The sequence below is a fragment of the Macrosteles quadrilineatus genome, unplaced genomic scaffold (assembly GCF_028750875.1).
Source record: "Macrosteles quadrilineatus isolate MER2022 unplaced genomic scaffold, UCM_ALF_1.0 Scaffold_7__1_contigs__length_78375512, whole genome shotgun sequence".
NCBI classification, from domain to species: domain Eukaryota; kingdom Metazoa; phylum Arthropoda; class Insecta; order Hemiptera; family Cicadellidae; genus Macrosteles; species Macrosteles quadrilineatus.
The window spans coordinates 56870336-56893259 of NW_026542600.1; the positions used below are offsets into that span (position 1 = coordinate 56870336).

The 22924-nt window shown below is 38.9% G+C and overlaps 1 protein-coding gene across 1 annotated transcript in view; it reads right to left on the reverse strand.

Moving 5' to 3' along the window:
* Window positions 1-499: 499 nt before the first annotated feature.
* LOC128999018 (membrane-associated guanylate kinase, WW and PDZ domain-containing protein 2-like) overlaps window positions 500-22924 on the reverse strand; it is a 34304-nt gene continuing 11879 nt past the window's right edge. Inside the window, exon 3 of the mRNA XM_054425374.1 lies at window positions 500-753. Coding sequence (XP_054281349.1) covers window positions 500-753 — 254 coding nt within the window. The remainder of the gene's footprint in view (window positions 754-22924) is intronic.

Genomic DNA, 22924 nt, shown 5'->3' on the forward strand with positions numbered 1-22924 from the left:
AAACACTGAGTCATGGTCTTGCCATATAAGTTATTTGCATCTCGAGTCAAACACTGAGTCATGGCCTTGCCATATATGTTATTTGCATCTAGATACAAACTGCGAGACATGTCCTTGCCATATAAGTTATTTGCATCTAGATACAAACTGCGAGACATGGCCTTGCCATATAAGTTATTTGCATCAAGAGACAAACACTCGGGGAAAAAACGGTCTTGTACAGACAGCTTTGTATTAGTAAAAAAATCGGGGTTGTACAGTGATACGGATTGCTTTATGTATTTTAAAAAATCGGGGTTATAAAGTGATACATACTGCTTTGTGTCAGTAAAAAAATCGGGGGAAATCTGTCTCTTACATGGATACAGACAGCTTTGTGTTAGGAAAAAAATCGGATCCATCAAAACCGGATCCAGCCCAAGATCCGGAATTTTTTGGATCCGATCGGGTGCCGGTTCCAGCTCGGATCCGGTAGTCCGATATCCGGATCCGACCATCACTAATTTATTTCAAACAAACCTTCATATATTCCACTTTCTAAGAGACTACCACTCTCTTCCAGTTGTTGAAACTCTTCAGGCGAAAGAAAAGTATAATCTACCCCATTAACCTCTCCGTCTCTTGGGGCTCTGGTAGTGACAGGCACTGTTCGTAGATATAAATTATCTCGAATCGTATTCTGAAGGTCATGGTCAACAGAGCCTTTCTGAAAGCGAGTGTTCAGGAAGAGGCGTAAATCCTTAGTTATCAAACCTGAAAAAGACATGTTTTCATAAGAAAAGTAATTATTTTATCTATAAACAAGAAGAGAACTAAAAGAACATGATTATACCCCAAACATATGTTTTAGACCATGAATACTAGAACAGACCCAGTATGGATCATGGACATAAACAAATTATGTTACTGGCCCGAAAGTAATCATTATTTAACATGCTTAAATGGAATGGTTCCATGTTAATGTTGTATGTTAATGTTATTAGTATAGGATTCAGGCCAGTTGCATCATTTGTTTATGATCCATATGGGTTTTTGTTCTAATATTCAAGGTTTAGACTAATATATTATTTTAATGAAGATTTATGATATTGAACTAAAGCAAACCTTTTTGCGATTCTCAGATCAGTTAATGATTAAGCCACTGATATAACCGGTAATACACGGAACGTTTGGGGGTGCAATGATTGAAATAAAAACACCATTTGGGGAATTAAATAAAACCCGGCCGACTACATGTATACGGTTTGCTGGAATCTTGAGGACTGGAGAGCAAGGAAACTTTTGGATCGGTGGTTAAAAGTAGAGGGAAAAGTGGCGTGATGGGTTGTAGCCAATCCGGGAGCTTTATTAAAATCATACGATATGACGTCACAGTCGCCTGATCGCAGTCAGGACACAAATGCAAAACATATTGCCAACTCTTTATAACGCAAATCTAAATAGGCCTATCGTAAAAATGGCAACATTATGGTACATTATTGTATACACTACAATATTGTGTTTTGTAAAGTAAACCCTCTGTTTCAACAAAGCAACTTCAACTTAGTCTGCAGGTTTGCATTAACAGGGGCTCAAAAATGATAATTTTGATTAAAAAATACTGCCTATCCAAACAATAATCCCAAATCAACTTACTGTTTAAAAAAAATCGAAAACTAAGCGCATGCAGATTCTGTTGGCTGACTATGACTATAGAAAGATAACATAATTGTGCCAGGAATGGGGGTGATAGGAATGAGTCCGCAAGTTCAATTACTAAGGCATGAATTTTCATGTTTAAAACAGATTAGCCACATAAATCAAATTAGAATTAAACCATGCCACTATGCCTGAAGCTGTTTTCAACGATTTCTTGCTATTTATCACCCATTACCAGGTTTTTAATAATTTATATTTTTCAAATAACCATTTATAAGCAACCAAACAAATTATCAGGAACATTTTCATTCAACATTGGTTCATAGACATCAAACAACCTAATAAGTTAGTAAAAAAAACTTCCTGAACATTACAGTTTAAACGTTTAAAAAGGCTTGTGGATGAATGGTAATTGAAGACCCATTCAAGCCAGATTTATTCAAACTAAGGTATGCTAAGCCTATGTGAGGACTAAGGTATACCAAGAATATTATAGTTTCCCAAGACACCTGGGATATGCAAGCCAATGTAAATTCCACACTTAGCCATAGTTCTTGGATCTTTCACAAAATTCACAGTCTGCAACGTAGAAAATGTAACACTCTTATCACAACCAACACTAGCAAAATAGCAATCCAATAGGCTGTGTATATACATTAAGTTTGTGTTAGTAAGGTATAAAATAAAACGTAATAAGTTATTTAACCAGCTGAGCAAATCAGATGCACATCTAGGCTAGTCTAAACAAAAATAAGGCCTACAATTAATCTAATATCACACTGTAACAAGCTTCCCAACTAATTTACCTGGGTATATTGGTAGGTCTACTTTATGGCTGTTTCTTTAATTTAAAACAAAACCCATTTATAAACCCCATGTATTAATATACAGTAGAACATCTTTAATCCAAACTAATTGGGACCGGGGGTAGTTCGGACTATTGAATAGTTCGGATTACAGAACATATTGTTGTCTTTACATAACAATAGCTAAAACAAGGCTAAAATGGATCGTAATTGCTACGGGAAAAGTCAAAAAACGCTTAAAATACAGTTTTTATTTAATACAGTAGTAAACATAGTGAATAAACAGTAATGTACATTAAATACAGTATACAATATAGAATTACTGTACTGTGTATAACGTACAGCAATGAGGTGTTCGGATTAGTGGACGTTCGGATCACGGGGGTTCGGATTAAAGAGGTTCTACTGTACTTGATTATCCCTACATTCAAAATAGGCCTAGTTCTATCTCGTAGCTGACATAACTCTCAATATCACTTTAAAATCTCTTTTTAAAAAGAGCCTTCAATTAACACACACAATAAAGATGGTAAAAAAGTCTGAGGGGCAAATAAACTAAGAATTCACACACCCCATTAGTTTTCAATCAATCCACTTTTAAGTAAGGTGGGCCTAAGCTAGCTCTGCCACAGACAGTGAAGAACTATTCAAAAGTTTGAGACAATTTTTTTTTATGTAAGTGGTTCTTAATAAGGAGATGAAGCATTCTCAGACATGGATTATAATTTGGCGACCCAGGACCACAGCAAATGAGTTAAGGGAATGAGTTTGAAGTACTAGCATATACATTGATGGATTACATCACATAGGCTAAATGTAAGGGTCTACAGAAGGTAGAACGGAGGGAAAATCAATCATCAATTTATTTTAATTATATCAATAATTTAAGATGGGGACGCTACTATGTGCATATTTCAACATAAATATAAGTGTAGGATGTGTGGCGCCTGTAGTCTTGTTAGTGACTAAAGCCAACATGTTCCTTACAATTAAAATTTTGTCATTGGTTTTTTTTGAATTTTGAAAACAGGCTCCCCAAAATATTTCAAATCCGATTTTAAATTTGTGTCTCAGGGTACTTCACGAATGTCATCATGTGACCACAGCTTATGACAGGGCTTTTGTTGTTACCGCTTGTCGTCTGTGGAACCCCGGCACATTAAGACACTTGAAATACATCCCCAGTTTGTGGTAGCACTGAAGAAGCTCTACTTTGAGAAGATGGTGTCGGCTGGCGTGTCCTATGGCTACTGTTTCTTTGCGCGTTTGCTGATGCATGTATGCGCGAGTGTGTAAATGTGTTTGTTTTTTTTAGTTAAGTTTGTATGTTTTTTCTCTTTTTTCTGAGAAATGTAGGTATTTGAATTGTTAAATATTTTGATTTTTAATTAGATTAAGTTATCCCGTAATATTATTTCTTTATTTATGAATGTCAGGTTAAGTGTAAGAAAGGGCCATGTGGCCCTAACTCTGCCTGAAAAAATAAACCATTTTAATATCATGTTCCTCCATACAGCCTATAGCAATTAAGGGACCTACAGTTTATAGTGGAATCCGAACCACATTTTTTCCTTGCAATTAACGAATTGATCTAATTATCAGGATAGCACTGCGGATAGTCTTAGTACTCACTAGTGTGGTTGTTAATCCACACCAGGGAGCATCGCATCCACAGTTTTTTGCAATGGAACACCTGATGATTCTTAGCAAGGTACCGCCGTCTAGTCAAGAAACACTATCCTGAGTCTGTCTATGCATTTCTTTGTTGTTCTCATTAATGAGTAATAGCTATGACAATTGATAGAATTAGACATTCCATAGGCCATAACTAAATACAGTATGTGGAAAGTTTTTGTGTAAAAAGTTGTGTCTAATTAAACTGAGTGTGCTGATGTAAATTACTGATTTCTGTTGTGCCTAAAACAAATTTTTAACCAAACCAAACTGAAAGAACAAATTATTGTAGTCTATAGCTTGTTATGCCACATCAAGTATATCAAAGTAATAAAAAACTAATGGAGAAAATGAAATTTTAGTCTGTAGAGCACATAGTAAGTGGCTTATTTATCTAGGCCTAAATAAGTTACTGTACCTAGCCTATGTCATTTTGTATAAAACATTTGCTAAAGTTAGTCCGTATAAATAAGACGTCCACTTAAGTAAGTTATCCTAAAGTCGATGGTAATAGCTAGGCCTCATTCTTCTTCGTACTTTGTCCCTACAATTTTACAGTTTGAATAAATGAATAACAAAACAAGCTCATTACCAAATTTGATGCGGGCTACTACAATTGTAGTACCTTAGCACTAACAATGCACACAGCTTCCTGTAAATGCAGTACTGCATTCTCCTCATTCACATTGCCTGGATGTGAGCCCAGCATTCGGCGGGGAACATTGTTATTGTCGCCGTGTGTAGAGCCGGTTTCTTACTTCTTACTTACCTTGTGTGGTTATGGATTAGATTTAGTGACATGGAATAGCATTACTTTTAATGAGTGCAATAGGCCTTAGTGGGGGAGCGAGAGCTGGTGTAGTGGTTAAATCGCGGGACTTTGGTCCCGGGTTCAAATCCCGCCAAATCATCAATGGATTTTATTTATATGATAATGTAACCCCTAGGTCTAGCCTGAAGTAATATAAAAAACAATCCTGGACTCAAGCCTCGCGCCCTAGGACAAAAAAAAATAGGTAGGCCTACGCCTACCTAACCTCATAATTGTGCTTGTCAAAATTGTTGCAGTAGGCCTAGTTTTTTTTTTTTTTTTTTTTTTTTTTTTTATAATAATATGTACACATACTTCACCCCTGCTTTTTCCCTCCATTCAGCAATATTGAGGGCCTGTTGGCACAATTCGTCAGTGCTGTTAAGTTATCTGTTGCTATTAGTTTTTTGTTTTGTTTTTTTTGTTTTTTAGGGGGGGAGTGTAAATATATTTTTCATACATAGGAAATTTATTTGCATGACTTTGACTATGCATAACTATGAGAGGGGCTGCTGCACCGACATATTTACCGCCGGCTACTACAAGTGTGGGGTTTCCTGACCCCCTGAGAACCGTACCTCAGGTACTGGGTAATGCAGAATCAAATAAAGCAGAGATAGTGGGACTTAGCGGGGAGTTAGAGGCGGTTAAAGAGATCCTTGGGTTGTCTTTGGAGACCGATACCCAGACTCTTAGAGAACATCTGGCATCGGTGGTGCGGCAGGCGAGGGGCTCGCCGAGTAATGGGGTCGGCTATGGGTTCGGAAGACCCGCCAACCCTACGTCCCCTGTTGTGGCTGCTCCCACGCCTACCTTTGGGTTACCAAGTAGACCCGAGGGATAGCAGCGACCTAAGGATCATTCAGAGAGACCAGTCCGTCCTTCTAGCTTGAAGGTGCCACGAGGCTCGGATATGCTTTTGAATGAGGCCAGCAGGGTGGAGCCGAAGGATTGCTCCAAGATATGCGACATGGTCCGAAAGTGGGGTTTAAGGTTTGATGGCCGACGAGACCCTGTGTCATTCCTAGAGCGCCTAGAAGAGCTGATAGTGTCCTACTCTATATCATCAGAGGACCTGCTCAGAGCGCTACCGGAGCTGCTGCAAGGTTCAGCACTTCTTTGGTACAGGAACTGCAAGGAGCTCCTGTATTCAATCGAAGCTTTCCGGCATCAGTTTGAAATCCAGTTCTTCCCACCAGGATATTGGAGGAACTTGGATGAGGAGATCCGGAAAAGGACACAGGGTGAAGGCGAGCACTTCCGGGACTACGGCGTTGCCTTAAGTACCTTGCTTAGGCGTAGCGGTACGTTGTCGGAGTATAGTAGGTTGGACTTGATCTACAACAACATGCGACCTGAGTACAAACTCATGGTGCGACGGCGGGACTTCAGCAACCTGGCTGAGATGGTTGAGTTGGCTGAAGACTATGAGGCCTATCTGCGAGAGAAGGCGGCCTTCCGACCTCCTCCTTCACCAAACGTAGCGCTGGTTTTGGAAACCGCCTACGTTCCCAGGAAGAAAGTTGAGAAGACTCTTGAGACTGTCACATTCAAAAGAGGTAGTTTTGAGAGACCGTCTCCTGAAGCCAAGTCAGTTGGGCAGCGGGTTGGTTCATACTCGATCGAGGCTCGTGTACGAAGGCCCGCAATGACAAGGAAAGATGCTGATGGTGTACGGTGCTTTAGGTGCCAGGAGACTGGTCACTTTGCCAAAGAATGTGGCAAGCCGAGGACCGTCTCCTGTTATGGATGTGGCAAACCCGGCATGACGGTGAATCAGTGTGGATGTCGTGCGGGAAACGGCAAGCCAGCTCAGACATCAGGAGGTCAACTGGGCAAGGCAACCCAAAAAGAACGACCTCAGATGAGTGTTCCGAGTTGCTCGGAAAACTAAACAGCCTGGTTGGTCGAGTAGACGAGGACCGGCTAACTTTGGACTCTAGGCCCTTCGTTGAAGTTGTGCTGATGGGCAGCGTTTTCGTGGCGTTACTGGACACTGGGTCCGTCGTCAACTGGGTTGGGCGAGGAGTCGCCGAACATCTTCAACGCCAGGGGATAGAGCCTTGTAAGAAGACCACTCCTCTAAGGATGGCAGATGGGACACGGTCGAAGGCTGAGTATTCGTTTCGGCTAGCAGGAGAAGCTGCGGGAAGACGGTGGATAGGAGATGCCTTGTACGTCCCCACTCTCACTACAGACATGATTCTGGGTATGGATGTCATCCGAGACCTCGGATTGGTGACATGTGGGACAGAGGTAGTAAGAATGGACGTGGGTGATGACTGTTCTGGCCAAGGTGGTCGCATAGACAGTGTCAAGATTGGTGACGAAGACTCCAAAGGCCCTTGCAATGGAAATCCCCGTCTGGTTCCTGATGCCAAATCATTCAGCACCATGTTGGCTGGTAGTGGCTAGTGGAAGAGTTTTTCTTTGTTTTGGGTTTGAGACCTGTGGTGTGTGATTTGCCATTGGGCATGGAGCAGGAGTTTTTTTGTTTTGGCTGGAGTACAAAGATTTTTTTTCTTTTTGGCCGTTTTCGTTTTTTTCATCTCGATGTAAGTGGGGAGTGTAACGAGCTATTTTTCCTAGAGGGGTAAATATTTGCTATTTGGCCGCGCACCAATTGTTGAGGTAAGCAAGCGGTGGCGGCGAACCTGGCTAGCGCCCTTTGACCCGGCTTATCAGTTCGGATAAGCTTGGGTATCCTGGGACTACCGGATAGCCGAGAAGGACATTCAAGTCGTGGATGCCGAAGAGTTGGCGTGTGTCTAGTGAGACGTCCAGTGATTTGGGTGACATCGGAGTACAGTGATACGAGTGACAGTGAGTGTCGGTGTTAAGTTGGGTGTTGAGACCCACTACTGGTGAGTGGACGACGTTCTTTTGATTTTGGTTAAGGAGTTGATATTATTAGTTTGATAATATTAATATTTGATTTGATTGCGAGAGTTAGAGTTGTAACCGTGCTGGTCAAAGCCTGATGGTAGTTAGTATTTACAGGTGTCAGGAATAATATTACAGTATATTCCTGACGGTTCTGGGCAGGCGCTAGAGCGCAAATAATATAATTTATTGACTGTGGTAGATATTATTTGGCGTTGTACCATGAGAGTTAGTTACATTACTAGTAACTCTGAGGCCCGGCAAACCTAGGCTGCACGATTTGGCGTGCGTATTTGGAAGCACGTGGCCATAGGCTAGTAGCTAAGATTATTAGCCTATTAACAGAAGCCCAGCTAACTAATATTATAAAGTTGGTAGTAGCAGTAGCAGTAGTAGGGTTGTTATTGTTTAATCATTTGATTATTTTAATTTAACCTGAACAGCTTGTTTAGTAATCCAACACACTATCTTGGTAGCTTGGACAGCGGAGTACCGGCTATCAGATAATATACTTATCTAGTGTTTGGAACGTATTTAATATTTATTTATCTGCTACTAAGTATCTCAATAATTTAATAGTAGTGCAATTGACATCTAGTTTTGCTTGTTTAGCTTGGTGTTTATTGAGACCAGCTACTAGAGGTGTAGTCACTCTGCCTATAGTATACTTTTATATTATTATATGGTATTATTATTGAGTGAACTGTTTTGGTGGTTAGCTTGGGCATGAGAATTTTGTATTGGATTATAGTGGCCTAGTAGACCCCGCCTGGGGATAACTCGCGTTGTGGTTTTTATTGGCAAGTCGTCGTGTAACTCACTATGTTTTAGGCCCTCTGGACTTAACTATTGGATAGTTAGGACGAAGCCCGAGTTGCGTAGTCAGCAACGACCCCCTAGGAGAGTGGAGAATCGGCTTAGGCCTGGTCGTGATTATTGCACGTTTGTTTTGGTGACTTGTTTTTGACTTGTTCACAGTGCCCGTGTATCAGCCAGTCCTATACCGGTTAGACCCGGCTATTGGCCTAGTGGTTTCCCTGACCTTATCGCAGACCCTGGAACTTAACCCAGCCATTGTAGGCTGAGCCATCCCCGGCAAACGTTTGCGACTGCACTTACTTGTAATATTTTTCCAGTGCAGAAAGTAGCGTCGCACAGACGAAGCCACTAGTGGCCACCAACAAGGAAGCACGGGCATCAACTGTTAACTTATGGGGTTTGCCTCTGTGTTTGAACTGAAAGTTGGTTCAGGCGCAGAGGCAAACGCACTTGAGGCAAACGCACTTGAGGCAAACGCACTTTAAGAGCTAGTTGTGGAGTGGTTTCGTGTTGAACTGTTTATTTAGAAATATCAGCGATTAGAAGAAAAAGAATGAGTAAATTGCAGAAAGAAAGGAAAGAGAATATAATTGGAGATTTTAAAAAATATTGGAAGACAAAATTAATACTGAGGATCTAAATTGTGGGATTGAAGTACCCAGAAAAATAAATCGTAACGCGAGAGGGAGATGTTCATTGCTCATTCAGCATTTTATCAACTAGGCCTAGTCCTATGGTGGCTATAGATGGAGTAGCTTGTCAGTTTCTCATGTACCATCAACTGCAGTGGCCAGTCAGTAACTGGTGGCAGCCACTAGTGGCCTAGTGTGAAAGGGCCCTTAGATTCAACTGCAGTTGGGGCTCCATCATCTGTACCTATTTGTTTAGCCTACTTAACTTCCTACAGGTTGAGAAAACAACTTATTAGCTTAGGCCCCGTTTATGCACCAAGAGCGGGAGCGGTAGCGACAGCGGAGTGATTTTCAACACCATTGAGTTAAATGGGGCTGTTTATGCACGAAGAGCGATAGCGGTAGCGGTTGACCTCCCGCTGCGGTTTCTAATTCGTCCGCTGTGTAGTTAGAAATCGCAGCGGTTGCTTGGGATAGAGCGGTTTTCAACTACATTGAGTCAAATGAGACTGTTTATGCACGGCGGGAGCGGGAGCGGCTGCAGCCAGGGTTGCCAACTTGACCCACGTGCACGTGCACTTAGGATAGGCTAAATAGTTGTGTTAATTAGTTGGCAGAGTTTGAGTTGGCAAGACTGTGTCCCCCTTCCATTCTCCGTTGACCAACCGCTACCGCTATCGCTTGCACAATTTTGACCAAATTTTCACAGCGGGAGCGGGCCCGCTATCGCGCTCCGCTCATTGGTCAAGCAATGTTTTGATTACTATAACATGCTCTATCTCTTGTTTCTTTAGACATAGAACAATAATTCTTTTTTTGTTAGATTAGTTATACATTTGTCTTTAAATTAATACCGGTATACAATTTATTGGGTTAGATTTGTTTTTTTATTTCTGTACATGGCCTATTAAAAACATGTTTCACAATACGAAAAAAAAAATACATAAAAATTAAATTCATAAGCCAGCAACAACACCAGAAAAAAGTATTTCTTATATTCTACATATATATATTTCTACATATATTTGTTAGTTAGGCTAACTGGCAAAATTTGAAAGTCTTACCTTAAAAAATCAGCTCACAGTGGTGTTTTTTATTTTAAAGGCTTTAGGCCTAGGCATATAGGCTTACTATTATCACTTAGTCCTAATTAGGCCTATTGACTTTCATAAAACTAAAAAAATTTACTTTATAATCCATAGTTACAAAACAAATTAGAAATAATAATCATAGCCTACAGTAACTCATTTTCAGAAACAAAATCACTTGTAAAACACAATACAAGTTGTAGAAACACGACAATTAACCTCCAACTCTAACAGCACTCTTAAGGATACAAACACAGATGATGCAATGCCACTTTTTCCAACAAAGTCGTACCAAACACGAAACTCAAGGTAAAGCAAAAGCTGTTTCTACATGTAGCCCGATTCATGACAAATTGTTTCATAGGTTATATGTCCTATTTGGATGATCAGCCAGTAAACAAACATTTAGCATACGTCCGATATATCAGACTGTGGTGGTTTTCGCAATAGCGCCTCTGTCCGATATAGGCTATCATCATTCAAAATCTTCTTTCTTTGGCCGCCACTGTCCGATATATCGGACAGAGGCGGCCAAAGAAACACGATTTTGAATAAGTTAACAGGCCTAATCAAATTTTTACTTTTATCTAATGGTACCTAACTTAATTATCAATGGATAAATTGGGTACAGTTTCTTAACTTGGCTACGCTAATATTGATTAAAATTATCAATTAGATTAGTAATCCTTCATTAGATTTTTTAACTGTATTAGTTATATAACTAAAAATAAAACTGTTAGGCTATGACTTAACTTAACCTTACCAACCAAACTTGCTGATATAATGGTAAAATCGAATGAAGGTTTATTAATCGAATCAATATTTCAATCAATATTAACGCAAGCCCAGTTAAGAAACTGCACCTGATAACTTAACTTTTTACACATGGTACCTTACATCTCTTACTTAAGGTTACTATTTAGCATGCTAGGCCAAAAAAGTTTTAAGTTACTTAATAAAAGCCCTTGAATTTCAGCAAACGTTATACGTAAGGGTCAAGATCCAAAACACTTATAAGCCTACCAAATCTTTACTCTAGCTATTGGATCATGGATATGTTGGAAAGGGATTGATTTAAAGTGGAAGGTAGCCTAGTAATCAAGCACAACCTCTTGTCAATGTTTAAGAGGTAGGCCTGTTCCCCCCCAATTTAGATTCCTTCAATAGGCTTATTTGTAATTATAAGGTGTAAAAATTAGGTTATAAACCTTTGTTATCAATAATGTAGATCAAAATAAGACAGCTGATACCAAGCTCGTTTGCGCTAGAACCTAATGACGTATTAAAAACAACGCAGTTAATAGCTTATAAACAAGTCCCACTGGACTTAAAATAGGTTAAGCGTTAATGAAAGTCATACATTATATTTCACCTGAGTAAAATTGATGAAACTTACCGTCCAGAATTAGTTCAAAAAAATTCACATTTGCAAGATTTTGTAGTTTTCTTCTGAATTTACAAGTAAATCACAACTACTTTGCTAAAAAAATATAAAACGTTAACGCCTACTGACACATTTTTGTTATCAACAACACATAACTAATTTCTTGGGGGAATATTAGACATAAACAATTCTATCACAACTATCGAGAAACAGTCTACGGTTTAAAGGTGATGAATACACTTTTCAAACGTACAAATATTAATAAAATAAGGCTAAAATAAGGGTAGCCATTCTAAAACATGGAATCTCCATTTCGCCTTCGCCGTTTTCTTCCACAACGACCTTACGAACGACCAGACCACACAACAACCATTTCGTTTCGTTACGATACGACGTTACTTTAAAATAACACCCGACCAACTTGATCGCATTCCAATTCGGTGACGCCCATCATACCATATTATATGTAATGTAACGTGAATACAAATTGTATCAAAAATTTCTAAACGCTTTCTATAGCTACTATTATTAATTCGTATAAATTATGGAAATGTATTTATTATCATAGCGTAGACACAGAATAAACAAAATAGCTAATAATAAATAATAATAATACCATATCATTCGAAAATAATTATTTTGAATTAGTTTTTACTTTAATCAATTTTGAAAACCTTACAAATAAAGTACTTCAAAGAGTAAATTCAAAATACTGTACTCCCACTACAGCAACCCTGCGGTGTAATTGAATTTCCATGTGCCTGATTGTACTAAAATATTTCCTTTAACTTAACATGTCAGATTTACTCTCTATTTAAATAACATTAGGTTCAATGAGCTCTTTGGTTTGATGTTACAGGAAAGTTAATAAAGTTTGTTATGGTGAATAAATAGCTATTTAGTACGAAATATATATATATATATATATATATTAAGAGGTTGGCGGCCTCTTTTAACTTTGCATTTGCCCGTCCACATAGACTACAGATCTGTGCGTGGAACGTATCCAGCAAAGCAAGGGGTGAGCCGGTACAGTATTCTTTTAATTCAAAAGAGAGCTGTTAGAGTAATTTCAAATGCTGGGTACCTTGACCATTGCAGACCTTTGTTTGTTGAAAATGAAATTTTGACCATTGTGAATGAGTACATTTTTCAGTGTCTGGTGGCAATAAAAGCCAGACAGGACTCTCTTCATGTAAATAGCGATGTACATAGTTATGATACTAGAAATAAGTTTGATATCTTTGTACCTAGAAATAGGCTTCAAAAATCATTGTGTTCTTTTCCTGTTTCAGGCATTAAACTTTTCAACAAATTGCCCCAAAGTACAAGAAATTTACACACAAAAAAATTCTCCACTTTTGTAAAAAATTGGCTTACTCTAAATCCTTTTTACCACATATCCGAATTTTTCAACTGTGACAAAAGCAATCTGGTGGTAACCATTTGAGTCATTTTCAGGTACACCTGCATGGTTTGAGCATGTTTTCTTGTTTTGTTTTTTGACTAGAGCTTATTTATTTGAATTGTTTGTTGATGAATTTGATTTTGCATGTTTTGTTTATTTAAATGACGAGCCTATTGTACTTGTTGTATTTAATGGCAATAAAGACTTTGACTTTGACTTTGACAGTACAAAGGTGAACTGTACTGATAAAAGTTAGTGGCAGGATCCGAACCCACGACACCACTGCCTTGGGCGCGAAGTCCGCGACGCTCAATTTTCATTTCAACTATCAAGTAGATCTCATATAAACAAATAATTTTTTTTTTAAATTGAAGTGTTGGTGTATTTATATATGTTGTTGTGTGACTTTTTTTAAGAGATTGGCGGCCTCTTTTAACCTTGCATTTGCTTTGCCCGTCCACATAGACTAACCGCCCGTGCGTGGAACGTTTAGTTTACAGCGAAGCAAGGAGTGAGCCGGTACAGTAGAAAGGTGAACTGTACTGATAAATTTTAGTGGCAGTGACCAGGATCCGAACCCACGACATCGCTACCTTTGGGCTCGAAGTCTGCGACGCTACTGACTGAGCCACCGACTCACTAAATTAAAGGTTACAGAGAAAATTCTAAAATACTTTATATATAAAGGGTGTCCCAATAAGAACGCCGGATTTGAAACGTTAACAAACCATATATTTTCACGCTAAATTTACAATATGATACATGAATCTTAAAGTATAGTATCTCCGATTAGTAATGGTATATTATGTCTTGTAAGTGTCCACCTGCTGCTTGCTGACAAGCCCGACATCTCTTGACAAAGTTTTCCATAACTTTTTCACACACTTCCTGTTGAATTCCATTAATCGCACGAATAATTTCCTCCTTCAGGTCTTGGATTGTTTGAGGATTATTGGCGAAAACAAGCGACTTTAAATATCCCCAAATAAAGTAGTCACACGGTGTTAAATCGCACGATCTTGCTGGCCAGTTCCGATCACCATGTTTCGAAATTACACGTCCTGGGAATCGTTCGTGCAACAAATTAATTGAATCTCTAGAAGTATGGCATGTTGCGCCGTCCTGTTGAAACCACATGTTTTCCAGGTCCATCTCCTCAAGCTCAGGCCAGAGAAACTCTCGTATCATTTCCCTGTAACGTTCACCATTTACAGTCAAAGCATTTTCATCCTCGTTTTCAAAGAAGTATGGACCAATGACTCCATTTGACCAAAACCCACACCAAACTGTAACACGCGGAGGATATAACGGGTTTTCTGCAATGAGGCGAGGATTTTCAGTTCCCCAAATTCTACAGTTTTGCTTATTTACATAACCGCTTAGATGAAAGTGTGCTTCATCACTGAACAGCAAAGTTTTTGAAAACGCGTCATTTTCATCTTGATTGCCCACCACCCAGTTTACAAATTCAAGCCGTTTTACGGGATCTCTTGGCTTGATTTCTTGTGTTAGTTGAATTTTGTAAGGGAACATGTGAAGGTCTTTTACCAAAATTCTTTGTACTGTGCTCCGAGCTAGGCCTAACTGCTGACTTCGCCGACGAATCGATTTTCTTGCGTCGTCCTCTACACTATCATGTACAGCCTCAATATTTTCAAGGGAGCGTCCTGACCGACTGCGCACTGGTCTTTTAATGTCCAAAACTGAGCCAGATTCTTCGAACTTAGAAATCAATCTTCGGACAGATGACTCATTTGGTGCATTGTCCCGGCCGAAAATAACGCGCAGCTTCCGCACCGTTTCAGCGAAACATTCCCCGTACTTGTAGTGCACTTTAACCATAACCACGCGTTGATCCGTCGTGTAGCGATTCATGACTACAAATGGGACCTAATACTGATAACATCGCTGATAGTTAGGGAATTCCTATTGAAATACAGATAAGGATAAGACGCTCCTGAAATCCGGCGTTCTTATTGGGACACCCTTTATATAAATTCTTGAATGTTATTCTTATGGAGGATAAGTAAACTTTTGTAGACTAGTTTATTTAAGGATATATTTATATTTTGATCAAATTTTGAAAATTTAATTTTACTTTACTTTTTACTCAGCTATTAACATTTTACTAATAAAACATTTTTCTAATTTTATCCCTGTAGCAGCATGCCCATTTACAGTAGACTCCCTCTTATTCAGACTCCTCTCAGGACCGAGGCCAGTCCGGATAATGGGTTTTTTGGTTAAACCAACGTCTCCAAAAACTTGTTATGTAACCCAAATATTTGACTTAAATTTAGGAGAGAGTTGTATTTAGACACGTGATCACTGGTCTCAAATCTTTCCCACGAGAACAGTTGTTTCAGTACCGCCCACTTCCTGCCGATCTAGTCGGGTTAAACCGATGTGCTGATAAAAATTGTCCGAGAGAAAAATTGAAAAGAGATGGCATTTCCGTCGAGTGTAGTCCGGTTAAACCGATGTCCGGTTAAAAGGTGTCCGGATAAGAGGGAGTCTACTGTACTAATCAAACCTACTGTTTATTTTTTTAAATAGGGAATACAATATGACATGTTTAAGGAAATAGTAAAAATAGTATCAGAGGAATGGAAATGTGCTTTAGTCTACAGGGGTCTTCATGGACATACAGGGTGCCTTTGACAATGTGAGTTACAACTCCATAGATGCTGCAGTCAGAAGCAGGGGCATCTCCCCCGACTTAGTAGCTTGCATTAACGCTCTGCTCAAGAGCAAGGTGGTGACAGCAGAATTGGGCGGCTACTGTACAGCTATCATAGCTCGACAGGGATGCCCTCAAGGAGGAGTTATCTCGCCCTTGTTGTGGGCTCTTGTGGTGGACGATCTATTGAGAGAGGCTGATAGGAGAGACATGGACCTCCAAGCCTTTGCAGACGACCTAGTGCTGACTGTCAGAGGAAAACATGCAGCCACAGTGAACAACCCCACCCAGACAGCCGTGAGTTTCATTGAGGGGTGGTGCTCCAAAGAGGGCCTCACAATTAACCCTGACAAAACAGAGATAATCTCCTTTACGAGAAGGAGAACAAATCTAACACCCCCCAAAATTCAGGGGAAAAGAGTGAAACTTGTGAAGGAAACAAAATACCTTGGAGTTTACCTGGACCAGAAACTGACCTGGAGCAGGCATTTTGACTATGTACTTGCAAAAGGCACAAGGAGCATTTGGTGCCTGCAGAAGAACCTTTGGCAAGAAATGGGGACTAAGTCCCAAACTTATACAATGGACTTATGAAGCTATTGTCAAACCAATGGTTACATACGCAGCCTTAGTGTGGTGGCCTAAGGCAGAACAGACAGTAGCTGGCAGGAAACTGCAGCAGCTGCAAAGGCTAGCGTGCTCGGGGATCTGCGGGACCATTAAATCCTGCCCCACAGCTGCAATGGAGGCAATACTCGACATGCTCCCACTAGGGCTGGAAGTCAAGAAATGTGCAGCCATATCTGCCCTTAAAATGGGAAGCAGAGGCGAGCTGAATCTACAGAGGCAGTCTGGTCACCTGTCCATCCTAAGGGACTTCCCAAGTATTGACATGGAACTAAGTATTCCAGACCTCATGACAAAGGAATACGACTTCGAGATTCCTTACCAAGTGGCTATAGGAGGAAGAGAAAACTGGCAACAGTGTAACTTCAACTTTGATAGATCATGCTTGGTTTATTACACCGATGGAAGTCGAAAGGATGAGAGATCAGGGTTGGGAGTGTATGGCAACAAAAACAACATATCCCTGGCCTTGGGCAGAACAACAACAGTATTTCAATCAGAGGTCCTGGCGATTGAGTGCTGTGCCAATAACATTCTTGGCAAGAATCTGAGCAAGGGGAAAATCCTTATTCTCTCTGACAGACAAGCAGCATTGAAGGCGCTAGGGTCATGTGTGATAGAGTCACGAACAGTAAAAGGGTGCAAAAACACCCTCAAAATGCTAGCAGAGCGGAACCAAGTCAAACTGTCTTGGGTCCCTGGACATTCGGGGCATGAGGGGAACAAAAGAGCCGATGCATTGGCCAGGAAGGGTGCAGAAGACCAACTGTCAGGACCAGAACCCTACTGAAGTTATTATTAACATAAAGTTGTAATTTAGTGCCAATACCTATGACATATTTAAGGACATGTTTAAGGAAATAGTAAAAATAGTATCAGAGGAATGGAAATGTGCTTTAGGCTGCAGGTTTGCTGTGACTGAGGTATTTAATCATGATATCAATCTAGTGGACACACACACACACACACACACATATATATATATATATATATACTGCAGTGTGTAAATTAAGTATGGAACCAAATCTGTATTTTTTAACTTAAATAGAAATATTCTGTTCGTGGCATTGATTGTTAACAAAGGTTCCACAATAATTTACATTAAAAATATTTTTAACCCCTCTAATTGGATTTGGGGTAGGGGTTGACTTTTTTTTCAAATAGAAACCCCTATTGAGTGACCACTCATTTCGAAGGGTTTGTCAAGAGAAATACAATAATGCAAACTCGAGGTAGATATCTTACCCCTAGCCAAAATGGTAGGTATTCCAAAATTTGATTTATGTGATAAGCACCAATTTCATAAATATAGAAACAAGTCTGTATGTTTTGACCCAAAATTATAGAAATATTCTGTTTGCGGCATTGATTGTTAACAAAGATTTTCGTGATATTTTACTTCAAAAATATTTTTTTAACCACCCTAAAAGTGTAGGGGTAGGGGTGACTCATCTTTCCAAATAGCAATCCCTATTGAGTGACCCATCATTTTGAAGGGTTTTTAAAAAGAAATACAATGATGCAAACCGGAGATAGATATCTCACCCCTAGCCAAAATGACAGGTACGGTATTCCAAATTTTGAATTGGTGGAATGGGTCCTTTTTCACATAAATAAAATTTTGGAATGTTTCTTTTGACAAACCCAAAATGAGCGGTCACTACAATAGGGGTTGTTATTTGCAAAAAATAAGTCACCCCTAACCCCCCAACCGGTTGAAAAATATTTTTGATGTAAAAGATTGCAGAACCTTTGTTAACAATCAATGCCATCAACAGAATATATTTATATATTTCGGTTTTAAAAATACAGATTTGTTTCCATACTTAATTTACAAACTGTATATTTGAATTTGAACGGATGGTGTTTTTGGCCTCTGGGGACATCAAAGTGAAAAAGAAAATCGGTCCCGGGTGTAGGTCTTACCATGAAACTACGGTAATAGCAATAGCTTATTCTTCATATGGGAAATTCAAGATGAAAACAGTTCAATCACAGATAAAAATAAAAAATAAACTTTTAGGACTCCTAAGGTTGAGGAATATGGAAATTGTCTGGGTAAAAGCTGCATAAAACAACAGATTTGATTGATGAAACAGACAAGCTACACAATTATAACAAGGAAAGAAATTATAAATATGCAGAAAAAAGTAAAGTATTATGTTACATCCAAACAGTGTTTGTAAGACCGTTTGAGTTGTATTTATAAATTGTTTGGCCTCACTGGTTTTATATATTATGTGTATGACCACTACAACTCGGACCATGACCCTGCTTTAAAAACCAAATAATTCTCACTCACCCAAAAAAAAAAGATTACATCTCCTAAGTTAAAACTGCCATAAAACCCTCTAATGCTCAAGCTATTCTGAACTCCCACAATTCCTGCAAAGCTGCGTGGGACATAATAAACCAACACAGACCCTCCAGTCATGCTCCGGCATCCCCATCGTCGCCAGATGACTTCAACGATTATTTTTCTAGCCTAGCAGATGACTTAATCTCCAACATACCTCTGATACAGTAAACCACTTGACGACCTTGCTGATCTAACTCCCACTAACTTTTTGAAAAACTGGACTAAGGTGAGTGAATCTGAATTTGGGGACATAGCCCCGCCAACCAAAGTCTATTGCTGCTACAAAAGAACAATAATAATATTGTACGAATAATAACATCTTCGAGTACAACTTACCATTGTCGGCCGATTTTCAAGCAGCTTGGTATCCTGACCATACATAGCCATTATGTGCTTAATATCTAAGCTCTCCTAAATGAAAACGAGCCATCCTTCACGACTAGGAGCATGCAGCATGATTACGGGATGTGTAGAGCGTGTGACCTAAACCTGCCCCGCTGCTCACTTAGTCACACTCTAAACTCCTACCCATCACTTGTTATTCAGCTTTTCAATATGCTGCTGACAAAAGCACATGTTTGTGCTCTTGACAAAAAGCGATTCAAATCAACGCTACGCCAGTGCTTACTCAGTAGACCGCTGTACTCCTGGCAAGAACTGTTTCATGATGGGTAGCCTCTGGACCATACAGCAACAATAATAATGGTATTATTCATTCTGATAGCCCCTGGACTACGAATAATGACTTATATAGGCTTACCTCCGTCAGTAGTCCAAAATTGTGTCTTTTTCAACTAATGTTGTTCAAAGCTTACATGTGCCGTTGCAATGCAACATCGTCGGAGCTTTTTGTCAAAAACATCAAATAATTACACATAGAACAAAACACGGAACACGAAACATTTAAACACGTAATAACACGATAGCGCTATCATGACACGGCACGGCAGCGGTTGTAGGTAGACTGGACACGGGTTAAGTAACTTCGTCCCGTCCTTCTCTGTTATCAGCTCGGTGGTCAGCTGTTCCAGATGAGATAACTCCTCAATGATAAACTACAATTCAAGTCGCACTCCCTCTTCAACACTGTTATCTCATCTGGAACAGCTGACCACCGAGCTGATAACAGAGAAGGACGGGACGAAGTTACTGTTAAGTTATTGTTTTATTAATTGTTGTATGCAGATGACCTTGTATTGTTAGCTCCTACCGCAACAGCCCTCCAAAAAATGATCGCAAATCTAGAGCGTTATTGTGATCTTTGGAACCTAAGAGTGAATTTAAATAAATCTAAAATTATGGTATTCAGAAAAGGAGGGAGGTTACGTGACAGAGACAAGTGGTTTTATAAAGGAAAACGAATTGAGGTGGTAAATCAATATAAGTATTTGGGGATATTATTAACTACAAAACTGTCGTGGGAAAGTCATTTGCGAGAAAAATCTGTAGGTAGCTGCAAAATTTGCAATGAATTCGTTGTGGAGAGATTTTTTTAACAATGGAAATGTCCCGTTGAGCTCCAAGGTTTTCGCTTTTAATACATTGATAAGATCAATAATGTGTTACGGAAGCCGTACGTAGTAGTAGGTTCAATTGGAGCTGATGAATGGGAGAGGCATTTCCGGAATTTGTTGAATCCAAAATTATGTATATCGAGCGTAGTTTATGCTGAACCGTACATTGAAGATCCTTATCTAGATAGCGATATAAATGTGTGTGAAATTAAAGCAGTTCTGAAAACGGCAAAAAAATGCAAAGCACCCGGAAGCGATGGTATTCCGTACGAATTTTATAAAAACAGTTCAGATACTTTTTTACAAAAATTGTGTAAAGTTTATTACTTAATGTTTAGCTCAAAAAGTGTTCCAAACAGTTTCAAAAAAATCTATTATATTTCCACTGCATAAAAAGGGCGATTTAAATAATGTTCAGAATTATAGAGGACTTTCTTTTATTGATTGTGTAGCAAAAATATACGCAGGTATTGTTTTTAATAGAATAAATAGTTGGGTCAATGAACGGCAAACTCTGACTGAGTGTCGAGCAGGGTTTCAGAAAGGTTACTCAATGGTGGACAATATTTGTAATCTAACAAACATTGTGTGTCTACAAACTGAAGCGCGAAGAGAAAAACTGTTTATAACTGTCGCTTTTAATTCATTGATAAGATCAATAATGTGTTACGGAAGCCAAGTTTGGGGTTTTAAAGAGAGTCAACAGGTTGAGGGAATTTTGAAATTATTTATTAAGAAAATATTTTGCCTTCCAAAGAATGTGCCAAATTATATTTTGCATTTAGAGACAGGAATAGAAAATATGTATTGTTATACCTTAATGTCAAATGTCAGTTATTTAATACAATCTTTGTCGCTCCCAGCGAACAGACTTACAAAATTTTTTGCCAAGCAAGTTTTTTTTAAAAATGTAGCCTGGGCTAGAGAATGGAGGAATTTAGGTCAAATGCATGGTATTAACATAGACTTTAATATTGAATGTTTAGGATCAATGCACAATCAGCTGATAAGAGTTGTAGAGTCAGTTAGGACGGCGACCAAGCAGGCCTGGAATCAAGCCGCGCTGGAATGTCGTTATCACCACATTTATAGATCACTTGACTTAAATCTCTGCCATCGGTCTTATCTTTCAGATAATATTATTATGAATTTACAACGTTGGATTTTCAAGGCAAGAGCTGAGGGAATACATCTGAATTATAAACCTTGGATTTTAGAACAAAATTTCCATTGATCCTTTGTAATTTTCAAGATGACGAAAACATTTTCCATTTTGTAGGTAGATGCCCGGTTTTGTCTCATATAAGAAAGAAGTATTTTTCTAAACACGTATTGGAGTGGGAAGACTTTTTTAGTTTTATGAATGGGAGGGATTGGCACGCGTTGGGTGGGTACCTATTTAAAAGAAGCTTGGTATTTTAGGTGGGGATTGATAATCGAATTTAACGTATAAAAATTATTTGAAATTGTCATAGGCCTACTCCAAAATTAGATTCAAGGTAAAATTCACTGACTTTAAGACAAGATTTTTTTTAGGGTGGGGGTATTTGTTTTAATATATGTATGTGTATGTATGTGTGTATGTGTGTGTGTATGTATCTGTAACATATACTGGGTTGTGAGCCAGCTATTTTATTTTTTAGTTTCATTTGCTTTAATTAAACATTTTGATTTCAGACTTTTTACTTTTGATTTTAGTCCAGAATTTAATTTAGTTTTAAATTAAAAGTGTACTGTAAAAAAAAGGTGTATGCCAACCACGTAGACGGTTCTATGAACCATTACGGTTTTAGTGTAAGTTATTGTGGCTTCCTGCGAGAAGCCTAGGTTTGTAAGGAAAATATTTTGTTATTGAAGTGCTTTATTGAAAGCACTGTTTTCATTCATTCATTCAATCAACTGCTCAATCAGTTGCATCAGTAAACTACAACGGAATTCAAACAACGAAACTTCTGTTCATGTACAGCGTGTTTATAAAGCGCGAAATTGCCGAAATTTGGGACTGTAAAATTAATCAGCGCACTAGTCTTGAACGAATTATAGACAGAATAAAAGACATATTGTTATAACCTATAAATAATACAATTTGTATGTGTAGCAATTTTCTAGGCTTACAATATTATTTCAAAATTAACATTTCAATCATGGATTATCACATAATGTAAGCCATAGCAAAACACATCACATCCAGAAGAAAACTATGCTGATTCCGGGAATAAAGGTAGCCTATCAAAAGCAGGGCTAGGATCACGAGATTGAGACCCCCAAGACCTAAATCAAACTTGGAAACTCTAAGTGCCATGCAAACTAACACATCGGTATCAAGCCTAACATTTTATAAAGTTCTAAACAACCAATCTAGTTATAAGGAGAATACAAAGACTACATAATTACAAAGAGCTTTTGTTAAGCTATAGACAATAGATTCACCCGAACAGCTCTCTTTTCTAAAAGGAAAAATCAGTTAACACGTTGAGTGCACAGGGCGGGAAATGTCGTCCGCCTCACATAACAACAACCTTGCTTCAAAGTGAGCTAAGCCTCACATGGGGAACGTTGTGTTCGACTGCCACGTTTTGTACAAGTGTTACTTCAACTTTT